Source organism: Microcebus murinus, chromosome 3 (assembly GCF_040939455.1).
Source record: "Microcebus murinus isolate Inina chromosome 3, M.murinus_Inina_mat1.0, whole genome shotgun sequence".
Classification (NCBI taxonomy): Eukaryota; Metazoa; Chordata; class Mammalia; order Primates; family Cheirogaleidae; genus Microcebus; species Microcebus murinus.
The window spans coordinates 92,447,606-92,471,088 of record NC_134106.1 but is presented as its reverse complement, the minus strand read 5'-3'; the positions used below and the strand labels follow the sequence as shown (position 1 = coordinate 92,471,088).

Here is a 23,483-nt window from a genome sequence, read left to right as displayed (position 1 = left end):
GTTTTTTGCTATTATAACTAAACATCTGAGACTGGATAATTTATAAAGAACAGAAATTCCTCATGGTGCTGGAGACTGGGAGTCCAAGATCAAGGTGCTGGCAGGTTTGGGGTGCAATGAGGGGTGAGTCCTCGCAGGGCGAAGGCGGAAGTGCAAACCAGCCAAACGCTGCGAAGCCCCTTCCGTGAAGGCCTCAAACCCATTCATGGGGGAGGAGCCCTCTTGACCAATCACCTCATAAGGTCCCCAGCTCTTAATACCATCACATGAGCCAGTAAACTTTTCCTGCTGAAGTTTGGAAGGGGGCACATTCAAACCATAGCCTCCCTTTTCGTAGATGAAGAAACTGAAGCGCAGAGAATTTAATAAATGACCTAAGCCACTCCTCATGCACAAAGGTGGCAAGGATGGAACTGGAATCTGAATCCGCACAGAGGAACACAGCGGAAAAGAGCATTAAATATCAGCATGAAAGGGACCCTGAGCGGAATTCCCGCCCCACCATCTGTTAGCCGATTGAGCTCCTGCTCCATCGCCCTTCCTGCGCCTCACCTGCTTCATTTGGGAATGGGAATACCAGTAGCAGCACCTGCTTTCCAGGATTGCTGGCAGGATTCTGGCAGGTAGCCTCTGTGTGTCATTCATCGTATTTTTGATAAGCTTGCAAGGTAGTGATTACTCTCTCTCCATTTTAGAGATGAAGACATTGAGGCCCAGAGAGTCTCTGAAATTTGACTCATGTTCACACCAGTTAGTGCTGGAGCCAGAACTTGAAGCCAGTCCTGTCCGATTGTAATTTTCCTGCAGTCCCTGTGCTGCCACCTGCTGAAGCCGTTAGCTGGGGGTGATTTATGGTGCACGGGATGTGCTCGCTTCTCTCTTCCCTTACTTTCTCCTCTAAACCACTATGGGAAAGCTAGAATGGAAGGGGAGAATTCTCAGAGAATTGTGACTGGACTGATGTATGGCAAAAGTAATAACAATAATAATAATAAATAATATATGTCACAGTCCTGTCCACGGCTGGACTTTGAAGTGTTTCCCCAGTTCTTGGGCTCCTGGCTTGGAGGAATCACAAGCCTTGACCCACACGATGGAGAGAGATGACAGACACTCAGCAAGTATGCGTGAAGAACTTATTGTAAGGAAAGTTTAAGGGTGCAAAGTGAAATACATTTCCTATAGGGAAATGGGTCCATCTTCTCGAGTGGAGAAGACACTGTCTTCTACGTTTCTCCTTTTATATGCTAGTAGTGTATGTTGATGTAAAGGTCAGGTGTAATTACTTATGACTATATGTCACGGGTTTTGGGGTCTGGATTTTTTTTCAGGTATGGACATAACTTCAAGGTTAGGTTCCAGACATTCCTTTCTCCTACACGTGTGATGGGGAAAGTCACCGTTCATGGTGTTTTTACATTTTCTGATTGATGATCACTGTTCCATGATCTAATTACCCCATTCTTCAAGACTGAAATAACCGTTTTCCGTGGTTATTTTTCCGTGACTATTTCCTTCTTATTGTTTTTCTTTAACCATTTCCTCCTTCTTGTTTTTCTGTTTCTATGATTCCATTACCTCTTGTTTTTATGTCCCTAACAATACATATATCAAGATTTAAGGAGACCAGATCCCTCTTACTTAACATGCTTATGATTGGAAGTTGGTAGGTTTTTTATGACAAATACTACCGTGTTTCCCCGAAAATAAGACCTACCCATAAAATAAGCCCTAGCAGGATTTCTAAGCATTTGGGCAATATAAGCCCTACCCAGAAAATAAGACCTAGTGATGGGCGTGACTACGCAGCGCATCTGCACAACCCATGCATTTCATCTCATTTCATCGTGACAGAAGACCAGCAGCCCTTCTCGTCTACCCCATGAGAGCTCTATTGCTCGACATGAGAGATTGGGGCCAATGGTTCTAAAGGAAATAGAGTTGCAAGAAATTCAGGATGGAATTCAGGGTTTGGAGAGTTATGATGATGTTCCAGAAGAAGACGACGTAACTATATTTGAATACATGTAGATTGTTGTACTGTACTTGAAAAAAATAACACATCCCCTGAAAATAAGCCCTAAGGTGTCTTCTTGAGGAAAAATAAATATAAGACCCTGTCTTATTTTGGGGGAAACACAGTATGAGCTGAAATACTGTAAAAGTGGCTCTAGGACACATAACCTACATAAGATAGGATAATATCTGATTTATATTTATAGGGACTGGAATTTTTATCTTTGTTGTATTAAGAATTAACAATGTCTTTTTATGGGGGGGTAGTAGATAGAAGGATATGTCAATAAAATTATTTTATTTAAAAACTTTTCAATATTTTTTAAATATTCAAGCTAGCTCAGAGTATATACAAGGGAACAAAAGGCTCCCTTCAAACTTCCCTAATCTTACCCTCTGACCCGGTACACCATTGTCAACAGCTGAGCCTTTTGCCACGTGCAAGAACACCGTGGGGTTAAGCTGATTCCCATTCTCACAGCAGTGTCCGTGAGAGCATGTGACCTGGTATGGACCCAAAAATGTGATTCAAGCCACATTCCTTTCAAACATCCTCTAGACCAACTTTTTCTGATGAACAGTAGAGACAAAGGCTGGAAATGGAATTACACTTTCCAGGAATGTCTCAGGGGAGGAAATGCCACAGGATTCCACAAATACTTTGGCTCTTTTGGCCAAAAGAGCCAAAAGAGCCTTGCCCCCTCTGCCTGCATTCGCCAGGGGCAGCGACACAGGGCAGCCAGCCCAGCGCGCTGTGGGGGTTCCCAGACCTTGTCGGCAAGGCAGACTTGTCAAGGATGCTGAGCTCCAGGAGACCTGGAAGCCTCCCTTAGGCTTGTGCAACCTGAGTGCCCGCTTCCTCTAAAGGAGTTGGAAACGATCGAAGGGCATTACCTGCCCAGTGACAGGCTGGGCTGTTCCAAGTGCTACGTCCTAAAATAAAATCATAAGCCACCAATGGCGTGAGCACATGGCTGGCAGAAAGCTTACGGGCCAGTCTGGTCCCAGGTGTGTTCACAAGAATAGCTCCCTGCACAGCATTTTTTCCAAGCTCTTTACTCAGAGCGAGTTTGTGCCATTGTTAATTCTAGCAAAAGCCAATGTGTGTCAGTCCTGCAGGGGGAAGGCATGCCAGGAGGTTAAAGGAGAGGGACTGCACAGAGTCATGTGCTGACAGCTGTCACGTAGGAAAAAAGTACCCAAGGGTGTTTGAATTGTATTTAAATAAAGGCCAGGGGGTTCATCCCTTCCCGGAGCACTTCCTTGTATACTTGGAGGCAGGGAATATGTTTGATAAGTCTAATAAACGCGACTTGGCTTCTAAAGGTCTGAAGCCTCAATCCTTTTATTAAAAGCCAAACCTAAGAGTTTAGTAATGTTGACATGAGGATTTCAAGGGTTAAATGAAAGTGCTCCAAGAAACTGAGCATTGCAGCCTGGTTACAGCAGGAGATGGTCCTTAAATGTCTGTCACCGAGGGACTGAATTCAGACAGACTCAGCTCAGCAGAAGGAAATCCACTCATTCAGGAAATCGGGTGAACTCCAGGACCCGAGGAAGTGGCTTTATTTGGGTCCCCCCAAAATCACTTCTTTGGTCTCAGTCTCACCCTTGCCGTCCACGGGAATATGTGAGCCCAGATTGTGTTGGCTGCTTTGTCGTGACAGCAAACACATTTAACCATGAGGCCATTCTCATCTACCTTGAGCTTGGGGTTAGGAGATGAGGTAACAGGCTTTGCGTCAAATGATGGGCAATTGAATGTGTATTTGTATGCCTTAACTTAAAATGTCTAAGACATGATTCTCTTCTTTTTTTTTTTTTAATTAACCTATCAGCTTTCAGAACTGAGCACATCTACTGTGCTGATTCAATGCAGATTTAAATGATTTCATGCAACAAGTTGGTTCCTTAAACACTTTTTCCTTGATAAAGGTAAACTGAGTCAAGCTATCCAAATAACCAGAGATTTCTGAGTTTGTTTAAAGTCATGAGGTATCTTCCTGTTGTGAGAAGACAGATTTTCCTTTTAGAAATCTGAATCAGGAGGTTCTAAAGCATAAAAACAAAAGCCAGCAAGCCTAGGCCAGTGAAAAAAGACGACTCAACTGCAGTGAATTACCTGTGCTTATGGTTGAAGATCCCTTCCATAGGGGAGCTCTGGAGAAAGTGCTGGTGGCCACACATAAACCACATATGTGTTTATATTTTCACCAACTGGCTCTGCGTCTTTAGTTAAATCTGCATCCCAGGCCAGTGTCCTGGGCCTGGAAGCTAGCGCCCCGCACCCATCTGCCTGCCATTTGTGCACGTACCTCTTAGAGATGGTACCAAGATCTTAAGCCAATTTAGCCTTAGCTCCTATCTGATACCCCTTGCCCAGGATAACACTGTTTACGTGGGAACATTTTCCTTAAATATTTTGGCAGTATAGGCTTGCTTGAATCACTGGTTTAAGCCGGTTATGAACATGTGTTTTGTAGATGAGGGAAATTCGGCTGGTGGAGAAGTGTTTGCAAGGTGCATAGACATATGTCAGGCCCGTGGATGATTATCCAAGCTTTCTGGGCATTGGATGAGAAGCAGGCAGGACAAGTGTTCAGTGGGAGCTATACTGCATGGTATTTTGTAGTGATTTTTATGAGTTCAAATACCTTTTTGTGCATTCTCTTTTATGAATACAGGAATCTAGATCTTTGATTGAAGATGTCTTTTAAAAATCTTATTGCACATTAGTGCTGATCTGTAGGCTTCACCTGCATGTGTCATGCATGTGTATACCCTGTTCTGAAAAAAATTAGATTTTTTTTTCTCATTCTTTGTTTGGTCAAAGCTGGCAGGATGGGCTACAGACAGAGGAGGGTATTTTAGTTAGGGTAAGCAACACCATTTGCTGTAACAAACAAGCCCAATACAAACATTTTGTCTCAGTACAAAATGTTTCTCACTCACTGCTTAGTCCAATGTAGAGGTGGCAGTGAGTTGGGTGGGGCGGTCTGGGGACTCTGGCTTGTTCTACCTAATGTTTCTGCCATCCCCTTGGACTTCAGAATTCTCCACTGGACCCTGCATGTTTGTCTGGGAGTTGGATAAACAGGGAAAATGGGAAAGGTCTTTTGGGAGGTCTTAGAAGGTCTTAGAAGCAAAGCCTGGAAATGGTGTGTGTGCCTGTCTGTCCACATTCCACTGGCCAGAACTCAGGTCCCCTGGCCCCTCCCTACCACAAGGGACCTGGGGAATAGGCAAACAGTGGCCAAGGAAGAAGCAGGAATGCATGGATACAGCTGAGAACTTGAATTCTGGGAGACTGTGTAATCCCAGGGCGGAGGTGAAAGACGCTAACACGTCTGTGTTGGTGTTTTGTATACCAGGCACTGGGCTGAACACTGCTTTGCTTAGGGCAAAATGCCTCCTGATCTTCCACCCCTGTGTGATGCCAGCACATCCAGGGAGCTAACTCTGTTTGAACTGTCTAGATGTGTGTTTTATCTGGACGCATCAAGAGTTCCACTGGTTTACCTACCACCCCTTATCCCCTCAGGGATTAGGTCTAGATAAGGGCAAGCTGTTAAATTTATCTGTAAGTGCCTGCAGAGGAATCTTGTGTGATGGAAAGAAATAATTATGGTTGTGTTTTAATTAGTGTTTAATTTACTAAAATTATATGTGTACAGACCAAGTTTTTCTGCATTTCTATATTGAACTTGAATATCATTTTATTCTATATATAAAGTTAATAAACTAATACTTGTAGGAAAATATAAATAATATCTTGGCTGGGCACGGGGGAGGGGGGGCTCACGTTTGTAATCCTAGCACTCTGGGAGGCTGAGGCAGGAGGATCGCTTGAGTGCAGGAGTTTGAGGCTGCTGTGAGCTAGACTGAAGCCATGGCTCTCTAGCCTGGGAGACAGAGTGAGACTCTGTCTCAAAAACAAAACTTTTTTGCTTTGATCAGTGTTCATTCAATGCAGGAGTTAGCAGATTAAATCCTTCTCAGCGTGGGGCCCATGTACAAGCCCCCAAGCTGTGTGTGTTTAAGACAGTGCTCTAAAAGCAAAAGAGGGCCTCTGTGGTCTCTTCACAGGCATTTAACACTGTTTATGCTCCTAATTAATCACATTTCCAAGTAAACACAAATGCCCAACAGGGCCGGCTTACAGATACTATCAGCGAAATCTTTCCAAGAGCACTTAATCTTGGCACAAGTCTGATAAATCAACTGCACACAAAAGGAATTTTTATGTTCTCTATCCACTTTACAAGAGAGCATTACAAGGGTGGAATTTCATTAGGCCCAGCTTGGGCCAGAACCTACATATGTATTAAAAGAAGAGACTTAGGGAACAGAAATATCTTAGTGAAGATGAGTTTTGACTAAGATTGAAAACAAACAAACAAACAAACAAACAAAAAACCAAACTACCTTTTAACTTGATGGTCTCACTAACACAAGGGGTGGAATTAGCCCCTTACTGCTTGCTGTTTCTTGATTTACATCATCTCATGAAATTTAAAGCAACTTCCAGGCCAGAAGACGTTGAAAGACCTATCTAGGAGGTGAATGGAGAGATGTTGACAGTCACCATTATTCTGAAGAGATCCACAGAGTCCCTTTTTTGGGCGTCTGGTACATGACTCCATAAGACTGGATACAGAGAAACAGTCTTTTACCATGAAAATCACTTCCTCTTCCACTAGCTTTTTTTGTTTGTTTGTTTGTTTGTTTTTTAGACAGGCTCTTACTCTGTCCCCCAGGCTGGAGTTCAGTGTTGCCCACTGCAGCCCTCAAGCACCTGGGCTCTAGTCATCCTCCTTCCTCAGCCTCCCAGGGATCTGGGACTATATGTGCACACCACTGTGCTTAGCTAATATATTTTTTATGTTTTGTAGAGACAAAAATCTCGCTATGTTGCCCAGGCTGGTCTCGAACTCCTGGCCTCAAGTGATCCTCTCCACCTTGGGCCTCCCAAAGTGCTGGGATTACAGGTGTGAGCCACTGCACCCAGCTCCCATCAACTACCTTAAGTCGTTCCCTCCCACTGTTATATCTCAAGAGGCAAAGATTACGTTGCAGAAAAGAGCATCATGTTAATATAGTAGAAAATGAATCGCCGTGTGGCAAAGGTGCCCTGAGTTTAGGGCAGGAAGAACTCACTGGCTTTTCTTCAAGGTGTCTCATACGGTGCTAAGTGCCTCATGGGCTCTGTCTCCATGGTTCCCCCCAGCGGCTCAGGCCCCGTAAGGTGGTCACTGTTATCTGCATATACCTGAAGGGCAGGATAAGACTGCTTCCTCAAAGATGGGGTCGAGAGCTTGTCCCTTCCTGTCATGTCACATTGCCTGGCATACCATGGCACTTGATAAGATGGTTGCCTATCATTGAATGACGCAGAAGACTGGGTCAGGCTTAGGTAAACAGCACACTTACAACAATCACAGGCTGCTACTATCTTGGCTTACCTGATTTTATAACCCACACAGGGCTATGCACTCCTTATCAGGGCTGAAAAGAAAAAGGTAAACAGGATAAGAAATAATTAGCGTAAAATCTGTTCATTTGGAAACTATCAGAACTGGTATTAGTCATGACATGGTCATCTCTGGCAAGCATCTGGGTAAACTGAGGTTTTCTAGCTTCCATAGTTGCTGGTGGGTGCTGTGTATCACCCGCATTCTGATGGGTACTTTGCTCTCCAGGCAATACAAGGAACTAGTCGCAGAATTCAGGGTGCCCATCTGCTCTCCAGAGTAGAAGCCAGGCCCTTTTGGAAGAGTGATGCTGTGTTTAGACAGGATCAATACCACGCGCCGTTATGGAGCCCTGGCCCTGCCGTGGGTGCAGGAGATCTGACATTGAGGTGGTTTTCACCTGTCTTTTATAAGCTTGCACACTTAGACAAAGGATTGTAGTGCAGCACAATGCATGTGACACTTGTAAACCACCGAGCCAGGGAGCCCAGGGGTGGGACCCTGGTTCTTCCGCATGATTTTTGAGATGGACCACAATCAGTTCAACATTCTCACCAGCAGTGGACATATTAGAACTGAGATAGAATTTCCTAGTTTTGAGTTTCCAGGAGTTCCCAAAAGGGGGGTGTGAGCCGCAGAATGGTAAGCCCAGGGCTTTACAAACAGAGATGCTTGGACGTGTGCTACAGGCATGCCTGGGATATTGTGGTTCTGGGCATAAAGGATGTTCATCTTGTGTTTCTCTTGTGACAATGTATGCAAGCAGTGGGGAGGATAAAGGAAGGGACAGAGTCTTTGCCACGTTGGGTGAAGTGGAATCGCTCCAGGATGGGCGTGGGCCGGGGGAGCCGCAGCCTCCAAACCTGTGCTGTCTCGCACAGAGGCCACCAGCACGCTGTGGCCACCCAACGCTTGGACTGTAGCTGATCCAGACTGAGATGCACTGAAGTGAAGCGTAAGATACACGTGAGATTTCGATCACTTAGTAAGCATGTGGGACCATAAAATATCCCACCAATTGTATATGGACTACATGTGAAACTGATAATATTTTGGATACAGCAGCATAAGTCTAACATATATTACTAAAATTAATTTAAAATAAGTTAATCGATCACTTGCTTCTTTGCACTTTTTAGAATGTGGCTACTAGAAAAGTTAGTATTGCCGAAGTGGCTCGCGTGATCTTTCTATCACACAGCCCTGTTCCTGCAGCAGAATCTTTAAACAGTTCCTGCGCCGCAGAGGAGGGAAGTCATTTTGCAGAAAGCCCTGTGGGGGAGTGGCTTGCTTTGTTTTCCTGCGTGTAAATCTGAATTTCTTTGCTTTGAAAAAGGCTTCACCGTGGGGTTTCCTTTGCCCACTAGTAAGTACACTTCAGGTGTGATGGACACAGTCATGGCTTTGCGCCTGTGATCCCAGCCACTCGGGAGGCTGAGGCAGGAGGATCGCTTGAGCCCAGGAATTTGAGGTTGCTGTGAGCTAGGCTGATGCCACGGCACTCTAGCTCGGGGAACAGAGTGAGACTCTGTCTTAAAAAAATAAATATGTTCATCTGTTCTTTCTGGCTAGAAGCTGCTCATTAATTTAATTATTTACCTACATTAAGAAATAGGAACAAAAGTATAAGAATAATATTAAACATATAGGTATAATAATTTGTAAGCACCTGTAGACCTCTTTTTAAATAAATATACATTTTATATATTTACTGGAAAAATGATTTTGCTATATTTTGGCTTTTTTTTTTTCTTCCAGAGATTGTCAGAAAAGTCGTAAAGAAGATGTTTGAGTCCTCAATTAATTTTGACAAGGTAATTTTTTTTATTGATGTATTTGTTGTTAAAAACACAAAGTATGAGAAAAAATTTTGATGACTCAAAAGTAAATCTTTAAACAACTGGTTATTTACTCTGTAATTTTAGTAACCTTTTTTTGACAAGAGCTTTTATGGAATATTGAGCCACCTTATGGATCCCTCTTGAAATACAGCAGAAACTTCAAAAGGAGCATTTGAAGAAAACCTTTCAAGCTGTATGTTATTGAAAAACTGAAGTTCCTTAAAAAGGAAACGTTATGCTACCTTTTTTTTAGCAGATGGGAGAGAACCCCCTAACCAAGTAGAACTATTTGCAATTCCCTAGAAACAGTACTCTTTTTAAATAGATAGTTTGTTAGCAAGTAGCTTCCCATTTGAACAAGGCTTGTCGAGCACCTGCTCCATGTGCGTCCTTGGCCAGAATTGGGAGGGAGGCGAGAATGAGGGAGCTAGCCCTGGGTCTCCAGGGCTAGGAACCAGGTGGCAAGGACAGTACCTAATGAGTCAAGGAAGGAAAAGAAGGAAATAAGTAGATCTGTAAGTAACATGCAGAGGAATGTAAATAAAAATAGTGAGTTCTGACCAGAAGCCCTCCCGAGAGGAGGCAACTCTGGGGCTCACTGTGACAAGGATGCTAGGAGGGCTGGACCAGGCGGGGAGGTGCTGTGCTCATCTTCTAGGCTGCAGAAACCATCAAGCCCCTGGTCGGAGGGAAAGGAAGGAAGGTGAGTTGAGGCCGGATCATGAGAAGGCCTTGAATGCCTCTCTAAGGTGAGTGGACAGTATTTTCATAAAATATCAAGGCATCTTGCATTTCTCTGCTAAAAACCCAAGGTGCTGCCACTTCACTCACCCGTTTGCTTCTGTGACTGACTACCTGAACAGAAGAAGGTTCTTTTGATTTTGGTTTATTATGAGTGTAGGTTGCCCATGAAACAAACAGACAAAAGTTTATTGCACTGAATGTCAGATAATAAACATGATTTAAATCTGTCAGGTTCTCAGTCCTGCAGGGTAAGGCACTATGCTCTTTCCTTCCCTGGTGTGAAGGTGGTTCCCAAGATAACCATAAGAAGATGTCCAGGTGGGCATTTTTACTGGCCAGCACAACAAATCTGAATGCTCGTGTTCCCAGTGGAGGGGAAGGCAGTTAACTCTCTCCCAGTGAGTGGTCCCCTAAGAGACTGTAGTTGCAAATGGCCATCAAATTCTTCATTTGCAATGAAATGATACTCAAGAGGAAGGGCTTAGCTAACAGCCGTTTACATCCAGCACCAGGGAAGACTACATGGAAGATGTTCCCTGGTGCTCACAGCTGTTCCTAGGACTGTGGACAGCATTTTCATTCTTCAGTGCCACTGGTTTCATTTGTATTTCTCAAACATGACTGCCTGTCGGGCCTGCATCCCTGGCAGAATAAAATGACAGTTGCTCTTATACTTATTAACACATTCCAAATTAGCATGCCTTTAGCAGCCGGGCCTGAATGCCAATGAGTTCTGCCAAGGAATGGGTGGAGCAGGGGCCAGTGCTTCAGTCAAATCCAGGCCCTGGAGGAGGACAAGGTCCTGAGACCCCAAGGTGGCTCTGAGCTGGAGGAGCTTGTCCCCAGCAGGGTCTTAGTTGGGCAACTCCTTTGTACTTGGCTTAGGAACTCCTGTAACCTTAGTTTATAAACCTGGCTCCTGATTTCCTCTCCTTGATTTTGCAAATGGGTAAAAAGCACGGGGGTGAGGGTGACGTGGAAAGAAGTTGCAAAATAGAACCCACGTGAGTGAACTGAATAAATCTGATCCTAGATATGCCATTGGACCACGCTTTCTACAGTTATCCAAGGAAGAGGGGTTTAGTTAAGCAAAGACACCAGGGAAGTCAGAGCACTTTCCCAGGGGAGCTTTCAAACTGGATTTAGTCTTGGTAAACGCTGGTGTGTTAAGTCCAATTCTCTCTCAAGCAGACCCTGAGCCAGGGACTCCAGGGCGAGTCTTGTATTTGGGAGGTGCAGGAAACGCTGGCTGGGAAGTGGGGAAGGCAGCCTATTATTATAAAGGGGGTGCCTGCCTTAACGCCACCTGCTCAGGGGGCGACAGAGCTTCCTGCTGTGGAGGAGCTGCAGGAACCAGGCAAAGCACCAGCATCCCCTGGGAAGGGTGAGAGCGCAGAGCAGTCTATACAGCAAGACCGCAGAGGCCCTGGCAGAGGGCTGCTTGGGGTGTGGGGACAGTGCAAAGTCCCCAGTACTTCTGACCGTCCATGGATCTGGAATAAGCCTGCAAGCACAGAGCGGAAGATGCCAGTAGTTAGAAGTACGAGGATCACACTGAGAAGGCTGAGGCCCTGGGGACACAGGAGGGCACCAACAACATTTCATGCTGGCCAGCGCCCCCTGCCTGCAGTCCCTCGGGGACGGTCCAGCTCCCGTCGCACAAGCTCTGGGTTCCGTCTTCTGGTGAGCCCTCTTGTGGCCAGGGAGCTGGGACAGCCGAGCTCGCGCCCTTGTCACTGGGGTTCCTTCCAGTGAACTGCTTGCCTCGGGGCTGCAGAAGCATTTAGGAGTGCGGACCCTTTGTTCCTTTTCCTTGCTTTTATTTATTTATTAAAAATATAGATCGCTTCACGGATTTTCGTGTCATCTTTGCGCAGGGGCCACGCTGATCTTGTCTCTGTCGTTGCAATTTTAGTATATGTGCGGCCGAAGGGAGCACAACCTTTTTGTTCCCGAGGGTGGCCCTGACTCTGGGAGGGAGAGAAGACTTTTTCACGGATCTGCCTCCTTTCTGCACTTTAGCTGCAAATTAGAAGCAGTGCTTTAAGGTCCTTGGGCCCCTTCTTCTCCCTGACGTTGTTTTGACACTTTCTCTTTTGCATAATATGTTCATTTAACCCCGTATTCGTGGAGTGTGTAGTAGGTGCAATGCAACACAGGGGTGCAAAGATGCGAAGCACAGCCTTTCCCCGAGAACTCGGTGGAAGAGAGGCCAAGTGATAAGACGTGCGCATGGATGTTAACGGGATCTCCACGATTTATATGCCGAGCTCCTACCCCCAGAACCTCTGAATGTGACTGTGTTTGGACATAGAATCTTCGAAGAGGTGATTTAAGCTAAAATGAGCTCATTATAGGACCAGAGTCCTTATAAGAATGGGAAATGAGGACACAGTCACCCAGGGAAGACGACGGGAAGACACAGCAGGAAGGTGGCCATCCGTAAGCCACGGACAAGCCACAGAAGCCCCGATGACACCTTGACCTGGAATTTTTCAGCCTCTAGAACTGTGAGAAAATAAATGTCTGTTGAAGCCACCCAGTCTGTCGTACTTTGCTGTGGCAGCCTGAGCAGACTACGCGGTAACTGGAACACAGGATGGACACGGGCAGCTCTGACCGAGGGCTGCGAACATTAAGGAGGGGGAGAGTGTCCCTGCACTCAGGAAATCAGCGAAGACTCCACAGTGCAGCTGACCCTTAAATGAGAAATAAAACCTTACTTAGTCTTATCTGAAAACTCTCAACGTGCAAAGCTTCTCCATTGCTTCCTGAAGCATGATCTTAAACTGTGTCCTCTCTGTAATAACAAGAGTCACCATTTCTTGTCCACCATGTGCCAAACACTGGGTTAGGAGCTTTGTATTGTTTCTACCCCTCACAATGAGGAGGTTTTGCTGCCATTGTAGATGCAAGAAAATCCTGCACTCAGAGAGGGTAAGGAGCTTGCCTGAGGTCACGGGGTGGCTAAATGGCAGAGCTGGGATTTGTACCCAGACCAGTCTAACTCTGAACTGATAAAGACACCACCAACAAAAATCAAGCTAATTCTAGGTCACCATGCTATGGTCCCAACACGACCAACGTGAAGAAACAGCTCTCATCCAAGTATGTCCAGCTGTGTGCAAAAGTGTAACAGCCTCACAGCTGTACATTTTACATATTAAGCTGCAAGATATTATAGTGGGTAATTATCCCCGTGCAGAAATGGTCCCATCCCAACTTACCTCTAGTCCCATGTGACCGAATCACCACTTTGCTATAAAAGGAGTACTGGGACTGAATGCAGATTGGGCCATTCGAGCATGCCTATCCCAAGCCTTTGACGTCAGAGGACCTGTGATAGATTCCACGGTCCGGATGTGGAGCCCTGGGGGAGGACAAATTCAAGGGAATAAGACTTGGAATTAGGGACCCATGAAGAAAATGAGGACCAGAAGATGAACCTATGGATTCTGAGAACCAACGCTAACCCTAGATTCCTAAAACAGGGATGATAGCTGTAGCATTTGTATAGCACATGCTATGTTCCAGGCATCCTTCCACGTGATTTACAAATGTTAACTCATTTAGTCTTCACAGGAATAGCGTGTCTTCACTGGAAGTGTTAAGGTGGAGGTGCCATGGGCCACTCTTTTATCCATCTACTTTATTGCGTGCCCACCACGTGCCAAGATATAAAAACAGGTCATGCCATGCACAGCTTGTATTGCAAAGTGCCTGGCTACATTCTCTTGGGGACCATAGCATGTGGATGAGCCGCTTCCTAGATTCTCCACGTCCTGGCTGACTGTACGTGAGGAGAAACAGGACAGCGTCACCTCCCTCACATGCTCACCTGGGGATTCTGCAGAGAAGCCTTGCAGCCTGGCCCTAGTCCAGTGCTGGCTGCTCTATTAAATAAAAGACACAAGTCCTACTGTCACAGAATGCCTGGCTTGGGGCAATTTGGGTAGATAATTTATAATAATCCCTTCCCACCGATATCCCATAAGTGCCACCCACACCTGTAGACACCTTTTCAAGAAGACAGTTCTCCCACAGCCCCCACGGCCTGCGTCTTTGTCATTTCTGCACATCACTGTCAGTAGGAACCTCAGTTTCCTTGTCACAGCTTCCTGGATTAGTTTCCGCTTGACTCCTGTCTGGATTTAGCTGGTTTGCCTCTTCCCCATTCATTTCATTCCTCAGTTACGTCCTATCCCTTATCTGACACTTACTTCCTCTGAGGGCAGGTGCAGGGCGTGGGGCTCATCCTGCTGCTGTTAACGACCTCACTAGCACTGACAGTCACTGGACATCGATTTGGCACGTAGTAAATTATCAAGTCATCATACTGGGGGGGTTGGGCTGTATGGATCCCGCCTGCATGTCTGCGAGAGGTGAGTAAGTGACTTAGCTACTTGTTTCCCGCCAGGTGGCACACTGCCAGGAAGAACGCACGCTCTCCTTTGTGCATGAGGAAAGTACATTCTTGCGATCTCGGCATTTAGATCCAGTGCTGTGCAAGGCAGCACGTGACCAGGATTCACTGCCTGAGGCTCGCTGGGGCTCAGGGATGAGAATAACGCTAGCGTGCACTATTACTCCGGCAGACACTGGTCTAAACACTTTATGTGTATCAGCCCACTTTATATACACTAAATAGTCCATGGAAAGCGCTTAGCACAGCGTAGCGCACAAATCATGTTACTTACTGCTGTTTTCTCCTGTAGTTCTCACAATGACCCCGTAAGGTACGGTCTCTGCTTATTCTCATCCTGTCTGTAAGGTTACTGAAGCTCAGGGTAACGTTGCCAGCAACGCCCTGGGCCCCTTCCCCTAAGATGCTCATGTAGCTGGTCAGGGTTGGCTGCTTATTAGTATTTTTTAAAAGCTCCTCAGGTGATCATATGGGCAGCTGGAGGAGAGGATCACAGATACTAAGAGGGAGAGCCAGGATTCAAACTCTGCATCACACAGATGATAAACTCATACCTGTATGACAACTGGAGTGGAAAGGGAAACGGTGAAAATGCACCCAGCTCCACAGAGGTGATTCTTTTTACCCTACTAAACATCAGACGTGTCAAAGCAGACTGACTCTTGTGGCCGGGAGGAATTAAACACAAAAGAATCAGCTGATTGTTATAGTTTATAGGTGGTTTTGCCCTGGCCACAGCCCAGAACAATCCATCTTTGCAGCCAAGCAAGGACAGGTTTCCCAAACTTGCCTCACTGTAACCATCACCCCAGACAGATTACTGGCCTTCCCCAAATCTGCTCTAGGGGCAGAGCCCAGAAGTCAGTGTTTTTTTACATGAACTTGGAGGAGATTATGATTGGCGAGTTCAGGTACCTGTGCCCTGGGTGGTAACACACCCATGGCCCCTCACCCAGGAAGACAGATGGGGATTGTTCATGATGTCCATGTGACCCCAGGGGCAGGTATATCTGAACTGCCTCCCAAGACCCAGCATTTTGTATGCTTCATTTAAAAGTGATCAGTATTACCAACATGGTTCTTTCAGATCTGTGAAGAGCTAACAACTAAGGCAATAGTTTCCAAACTTTTGAATGTGCTGGACCAGAAAATTTCAAACAAGTGATCTAGAAGCCAGGCACAGTGGCTCACACCTATAATCCTGCCAGTCTGGGAGGCTGAGGCAGGATGATCGCTTGAGTTAAGGAGTTCAAGACCAGCCTCAGCAAGAGCAAAACCTTATCTCTACTAAAAATAGAAAGAAATTAGCTGGACAACTAAAAGTATATAGAAAAAATTAGCCAGGCATAGTGGCACATACCTGTAGTCCCAGCTACTGGGGAGGCTGAGGCAGAAGGATTACTTGAGCCCAGGAGTTTGAGGTTGCTGTGAGCTAGGCTGATGCCACAGCACTCTAGCCTGGGCAACAGAGTGAGACTCTGTCTCAAAAAAAAAAAATTGATCTAGAAAATGACATAATGCCACCCAGTTTTATTTTGCCACATAAGGACATTTAAAATCAACTGTAGCAATAACAACTTTGTTCCCCTTCATACATATATCACCAAAAAAGGCCATTCTTATAATTTGAGCAAATTTAGCTTTATGGAAAACACACTGCACTTGTTTTATTTCTCTTGCTTCACTGTGGGTTGGTCTGTCCTCATCACTGACTGCCCAATCTCTGGACTGATGTCCAGGAATCACTGGTCTAAGGTACCAGCCCCCAGACCTTCAGTTCCTCAACTGATCTGGTTTTGATTGAGTGACTGTCACAGCCCAGAACCCATGCTGGGAGAGAATAGTGATCAGGGCAATCATGGTTCCTGCCTCCTGGATTATGGCTTGGAGAAGAAGATGGTCACCTGGGAGCCAGTTACTTTAAATGTGTGTCAACTAAAGAAATAACAAGGGTCATAATTCGGAAAGGAGACCTTTATTTCTCATAAAGGGTTGCAGTCTGTGGGTGGCCATCCTGGCAGGCTGGAAAGCCAAGCCCTTGGCCAGAAGCAAGCCAGCAACACATGCTTCAAGGCAGGGACAATGGGAATAGGAATTTATACTAGGTGGGATGGCCAAATATACATATTTAACAAACTACAGGAGTCAAGAATATTTATGAAAGGAGAAATATGCACATACACAGTGGAGCTTTATGCCCTTCTATGAGGTCTATGTTCACAACATGGCGGCCCTCTTATGTCAAAAGGTGAAGCAAAGACATGAAAACCCTCTCTTCACATGCTCTATAGACTGGTGAAAACCACTCCTTGGTTGGTGGTCTTTTATCAGGAAAGAACTCAGGTTAATTATAGTGCCTAAACCACAAATAGGGAGGAGTAGATGGTGAGACTGGTTTCTGTTTAGCCCTCAGGAACTAAAGCCTGACAGCAAGGGAGAGGGTATAATGAGGTGTGTTGGACCTCCATCCCACTATGGCTGGGGACTCAAGTTTTAAGGTTCCTCCAGAGTGCCCTTGGTCAAGAGGAGAGCTCCGTTCAGTTAGTCGGGTGGCTTAGGATTTTATTTTTGTTTGCATGGGTCAAAGGGTAAGTATAGGGCTCCCTGGCAGGAAATAGGGATGTACAGCAAACCCAGACTTCCAGGAGAAGACAGCACTTGAGTTTCATGAGGGCAAGGAAGCAGAATGGGAGAGCCAGAGTGAGGAAGGGGAAGAGAGCACATGGTGATTTCTGGGGCCAAGTGCAGTCAAGAAGCCTGAGTACCTGAAGCCAGGATTAGGTAACATAGGACCACACATAGAAGTCTGGATTAAAAATGGCGGGAATCCATTGAATGCTATTAAGCAAGGGAATAACACCATCCGATTTTCATTTTAGGAAGGACACTTCAGAAAATATTTTGGGCTCTGGGGTTCTTGGCTGGTTCTCTATTTTATGAAGGTCACATGGTTAGTGTGTTAAATAAGCATTTGTAACTTCCCCTCTAATTCTCCTCTCCATAACTGATTAGCATGCTGATGAAGAACCTTTCATGGCTGGGCTCGGTGGTGGCTCATGGCTGTGATCCTAGCACTCTGGGAGGTCGAGGCTGGACAATTGCTTAAGCTCAGGAGCTTGAGGTTGCAATGAGCTTCAATGACCACTGCACTCTATCCCTGGAAACAGAGCAATACTATGTCTCCAAAAACCAAAACAAAAAGAAACTTTCATGAAATACAAATATAATGTAAATGTAAATAAATGTAAATTCTAGAACTTGCTCAAAACAGTTTCTCTAAAGCACATTCAAGTTTTATATTCCTTTCTTGTGTCTATCCTTCTAGCTCTTGATTTTCTCTGCATAGGATATTAATGTTCTGGGTTGTGTTTGATCACTCATGTGCCTTTTTCTGTTTTCTTAATGCATGCTGCCTCTGCCAAACTCAAACTCCTCACCTGCATTGACCTCTACAGCCAGAAAATTTAATCTTGTCTCTAAAGGTAAAGTCCTTGTCTGCTGTTTCAAGTTACTCTTTGTCTAAAGCCAGCGAGCAGCCTTTCTATTCTTCACTGTTGTCTTCACTGTGGTGGTTTTTAAATTATTTGTTTCATCTTAGTTTTTGCCATAATCTTTAATCTTTTAAGCGACACAGCTCTGTGCATTTAAATCTTGGTCTTCAATATAATCTATGAAGCACTCCAAGATCTTGGTGTATCAGAAAACAATTTAAGTACTGCCAGACATTGGCTAGACTTCAGCCTAGAAGTGAACTCTTGAAATGATGTATCTTGGTCCTGCATTTGGACATCTTACTGGGGGTTGAAAGGAAGATAGTAACCGCTTGGTCCCATGGTATAATAACTAAATTTTCTGCTTCCTCTGTTTCAAGGAGCTTCAAGATGGGGGTGTGGGGAGAATACACACACACACACACACACACACACACACACACATTAAGATTCAACTCATGGTGGCAAATAGGCTCAAAAATGAAACATGTACCCTGTGAAACTTTGTACTTATTATTTCGTGTTACAGTATGTGCTGTTTCTTGTGTTTGAATTGCAGATCCTCAACTATGAGATCGGGGTTATTATATACACTCTCCTGGGACTGCTCTTTGTCATCCTGATGCCTCTGGTGGGGTGTTTCTTTTGTATGTGTCGTTGCTGTAACAAATGTGGTGGAAAAATGCACCAGCGACAGAAAGAAAATGGGCCCTTCCAGAGGAAATGCTTTGCGATCTCCCTCTTGCTGATTTGTATAATTATAAGGCAAGTAGAATCCTGGGCAATAGAGAATTGTGTTTTAGGGTGATGGGGAATGTCTCATGTTTTTAACTGTTAAACCTACGAGTTTAACGCAAAGCAGAACAACAGCAACAAAATGCCACAGAACAGAAAAGGAGGAACAAAAGTGCTTGTTGTCTAGGGTGATTCAAAAAGATGTCATTCTCACCAGACATGAACTTTGTAACGAAGCCTCCCTAAGTTAAGTGATGAGCCAGCCGTTTGGTATTTTTCCCTCTTGATGGTATCCTGACATATCCTGGACTGCGGAAACCATGCATCTCCTAGATGGCTGTTTGGAGACAAGACAGCGTGCAGGAAGCCAGAGCCTGTTTTACTTAGTGATTTGCTAGTTGAGCCCAAAGGAATCTTGAGGGATGGATGCAGTCCCTGAATTTGGAAACTTGACAATATTGTAGAATGCAATTAACTTTCTAATAATAAGCCCCATTTTCTTGAATTTGCTGTTAATCCACTACCCTCTCTTGATGTCTGAAACACACTTGATGATTTAGGATGTTTCTGCTGCAGCTTCTATTACTGCAAAAAGTTTTCCAGTTGACTGACAAATCAGAAATACATTCCTTTTAAGATGATGGTGTTTTGTTGAGTCAAAATCTCATTCCTCAGCAGAGGAATGTGCATCATGATACCCGTCCCCTTGTTGTGATATTTGGTTATTATATTCCTCATTCATTCAACCAGTGTTTCATACGGTGACAAAAGTAAAGTTCCTCCTACATGAATAATGCTGGGCCTCATGGAGATACAGGGACAACAAATGCTGGCAGTCACCATGCTCCTTGCCATTTCTCCAAATACCACATTTGCTCCATAGCCATAAGATTTTTCAAGTTTTATCAAGTAAGTAATATTCGGGCCTTTAAGCAGAAAACAGCAAGGCCTACAAATAGAGGTTCCAGCTGCAAACCTAAGGAGAATAGACTAAGGGTGGCCAGCAGCAGGGGTCTGGTAAGGTACGTGGTCTGGGCTGGCCATTCATTGGCATGCATCGAAAAGGATTGGGGAGCTCTCGGCGTGTTGATACAAAACAGTTGCCAAGAAAGTTGAAGTGAGAAAAGCAGATTGCACACCATGTGCAGAACACAGCAACTATGATGAAAACAGATTGGGAAGGTCGCACAAGCACTTGGTCGTATTTGCATAGAGCAGATGTGAAAGAGTTGACAAGAAACCAGCAACAGCAGTTGCCTCTGGAAAGGAAATAGAGGGTCGGAGAGAGGAAGGGAGGGAACTCCCTTCTTCCTGTAGGTAGGCTTTTTGTCTCTTTTGAATTATGTACTAGGCTCGGGTATTATTTATTGAGTTAATTAAACTAAAACTTAAACTTGAATAGCAACAAAATCCCCACAACAGACAAAAGCCAGTGCATTGTCACTTCTTCCAGTGCAGTGATTATTTAAGCAATGACACACTTTTACTGAAGCTGGTGGGATAATAAACCTTAAAAATACATGTGTGCAAACAGGATCCAAGTGAACGTGTTAGCCTTCATGGGCTGTGGGTTGATGAGGGAGTTCCTAGTGTTTTCTCTGTGAGATTGGGTGTAGCAGGCATCTCTCTGTCTCTCTTTTTCTGTCTCTGTGTCTATCTCTCTCTTTATGTCTCTAAGAATAGTTTGAATCTTCACCTTAGATTATGGATAGGCAGCTTAGGACCAGGTCAGTGGTGATTCCACATGTTCCTGTCTCTCTGCTTTGTGTCTGGTACACTCTCAGACACGCACACCCCCCTGCAGCTGTAGGCGTGGTCACCTCCTCCCCAGCTACCAGAAGAATGTTAGTTACAGCCCAAAGACCTGCCAGACCCAGCTGCGATCTTGGATCCCTGTGCATTTCCTGTAAGCCTGACACTTTAGTGCTTCATTCATCCAGAGACGTGGACAGCCTGTGTCTCCCCTTCCATACACCCTGGACATTACAGACGAGACTTTGATGGGAAAGTGCCATCTGCAAATGTTGCCCTTAGGGCTTCTTGTTAGAGTGATTACTTACCTAACAAGTTAGTAGCTTTCACTTTGATGTAAATATATACATATTGTAATTTCAGGAAAATCCTTCATTACCTAAATAAATGTTCACATACAAAATAACACATTTTCACTTTTTTAATGAAGCATATATTCTGTATTGGATTTCTATTTTTAAAATTGAATTTTTATTTGCAACACATATAATTATGTGTTATGTATGTCATAGTTCACTGTGAACTGAATCATTTACATGATGAGGGTTTTTTGTTTTGTTTTGTTTTGAGACAGTTTTGCTCTGTCGCCTGGGCTAGAGTGCAGTGGCATCATCATAGCTCGCTGCAACCTCAAACACCTGGGCTCAAGCAATCCTGCTGCCTCAGTAGCTGGGACTACTAGTGTGTACTACCACGCCTGGCTAATTTTTCTATTCTTTTTTTGTAGAGACGGGATCTTGTTCTTGCTTAGGTTGGTCTTGAACTCCTGAGCTCAAGCGATTCTCCTGCCTTGGCCTCCCAAAGTGCTGGGATTGCAGGCGTAAGCCACCATGCCCAGCCTACATTATGTTTAAAATCCCCAAATATATAAACAATAAACTTACAAAGTTAAAAATAAACTTGGCTTCCATTTACATATAAAATGAATGCTTTTTTATTGTTGAGAGTTTAGACTCACTAAACCAATTTGGTTAAATTTTTTCTTCTAAGTATATTTTAGTTTAGAAAAATCTTTTTTAAAAATACATGCTGTGATACTATAGCCTCCTACACATTCACTGAAAAGTTTTCTTCTACCCAAGTAAAACATTCATTTGAAAATCGTCATTTTAGATTTCAATATAATTAAGCCAAAGTTGATCAACTGTTTGAGGTTAAGTAACAAATTTAAAACTAGCTTGATTTCACATAGTACATTGAAGTTATATATCAATTCTAAATAGGTCTAAATGAGAATAGTATGAGTTTTTCATTTTTTTTTGTTTGTTTTGCTTACCTTAAATTCAGACAAGAAGTTTAAACTTCTTTGCCTTGAACTTTTTGATTTTCTATAGCTATTTTGATGTCTTCCTTTTGAAACCCTTATTGGTTTGCAAGTATCTTGAACATCATGATGTTGTTTGCCAGTAATCAAAGCTAGCCAGGAAGATTAAAGATCTGGGGAAAGTGAAGCTTTCTCTATTATGATTAGACAAAAAAGGAGAAGAAAGTATGTCAACAAAATCAGAAGATTAGGTAAAAGTAAGAGGGGAGGGAATGTCAACAAAATTAGAAGGCAGAAAGAGAAAGGAAGGAGGTGCTAGTGGATTTCCCTCTTGTTTATGAAGAGCCCCTAGTTTACATTGACTTCAGCAGAGATTGAATACTAATGAGAAATAATCTTTGTGTGTGATCTTGTAGAAACAATTCTTTCAGAAACCCAGAGTGCTTGCCTTTTACTGAGCTCAATTCTACTTCGTGACTCTCAATGTTACAATCTTTCATTGGAGTTGGTTTTAAAATTAGCCTTGAGTACTTTAATTTTTTCATCCATCCTTCTTTGTTTAAAAAAATTTAAAGCTTTTTTTTGAGTATGTGTGTCGAGGGGAGAAGGCATAGGTGTTACGAAGAAATATTCTGTAGCATGTGTGGAATATGTGTGGTCTTGTTTTTTCTCTGAGCTTTTCCTGAAGGCAGCTGTGGAATGTCAGAGAGACATTCCGGAGACCCTGACATATGTTTATGTAGTCTGTCTGACCGTCAGCAGAAGATTGAATTTCCACCTTCGGCTGGAAACTGATTAAGCAGATGTGTCTTACTCCAGAAAAAGCCAAGTCTCCTGTCCTTCCTTTCTTTTCTCTTATCATCACTACCTTTTTCAGAGTTTCAAAAAAGTTATGGAAAAAAAGAAGAACAACCATATCTTGACTTCTGTGTATTTCTAAGTTTCTAAGTATGCTAAGTCAGTTTTGCTAATAATCCCCGTGGTGAATTGAATCTCTCATTTTCAGGAAGGTGGCATTTTCAAAGTTCATTTTTTATTACAAAGTGATTGCCAATTCCTGATGTGGAGGCCACAGGTTGCAGAAAGAAAATTGAGCTAGATATATATATATAGATAGCATGTTTGAAAATCATGAGGCTTTCTTAATGTGAATGAGGTCTAGTTATTTAAAATTGAAATTTAAAAATTACCTTTAAAAAAATAAAGATCAATTACACACTTAAAACACCTATTTGACATTCATTGTCAATTTCATTGTCAGTAGAAATTGGTAGAAAAAATGGCTACAAGTTTTAAAGTTTTTTAGTCTTACTCTATAAAAACTTTAAGGACTTATAAGTCTATATGTGAGGAAATTCGTTTTTTGTCATAAAATATAGAAGATACAAGGCTAACATGCCATAAAAATAAAAATTCCTATCTTCTGCTAAAAATTTCAAGAGATTTTATTGTACTGCATAAAAACACATGTCTTTGATATTTAAAGGCATTTATGTCAAATACCAGAAAGCTGGTATTCACTGAAATTTTATTCCCTTTTTGTGTTAGGTAAATTTTTCTCGGTATCCTCATATCCTAATAGTTGACTGGTGGCTGTTAAAAAATAACATAGGATTCTTTTGCTTAGAAAATCATATGAATTAATAGTATCTAAATCAATAAGAAAAAGCCTAACTTCTTTATTTTCTATTTGTGTTTTAATAGAAGGTTTCTATTAGAGATTGCAAATGGAGACCATCAATGGGT

General features: G+C 43.6%; 1 protein-coding gene and 1 non-coding gene across 8 annotated transcripts in view; one reads left to right on the top strand and one right to left on the bottom strand.

Annotated features, from left to right (window-relative positions):
• Positions 1 to 23,483, top strand: part of PROM1 (prominin 1) — a 105,550-nt gene that overhangs the window by 28,218 nt on the left and 53,849 nt on the right. For 5 of the 7 annotated variants that reach the window (XM_076001104.1, XM_076001103.1, XM_076001109.1 and 2 more), the window contains exons 3-5: positions 9,246 to 9,301; positions 17,951 to 17,977; positions 18,546 to 18,751. In XM_076001104.1, coding sequence (XP_075857219.1) covers positions 9,246 to 9,301; positions 17,951 to 17,977; positions 18,546 to 18,751 — 289 coding nt within the window. The remainder of the gene's footprint in view (positions 1 to 9,245; positions 9,302 to 17,950; positions 17,978 to 18,545; positions 18,752 to 23,483) is intronic. The other 2 variants (XM_076001106.1, XM_076001105.1) reach the window with 1 other exon arrangement.
• Positions 11,905 to 12,011, bottom strand: LOC142870295 (U6 spliceosomal RNA). The gene has a single exon (XR_012918725.1). It is a non-coding gene; the product is annotated as a U6 spliceosomal RNA (small nuclear RNA).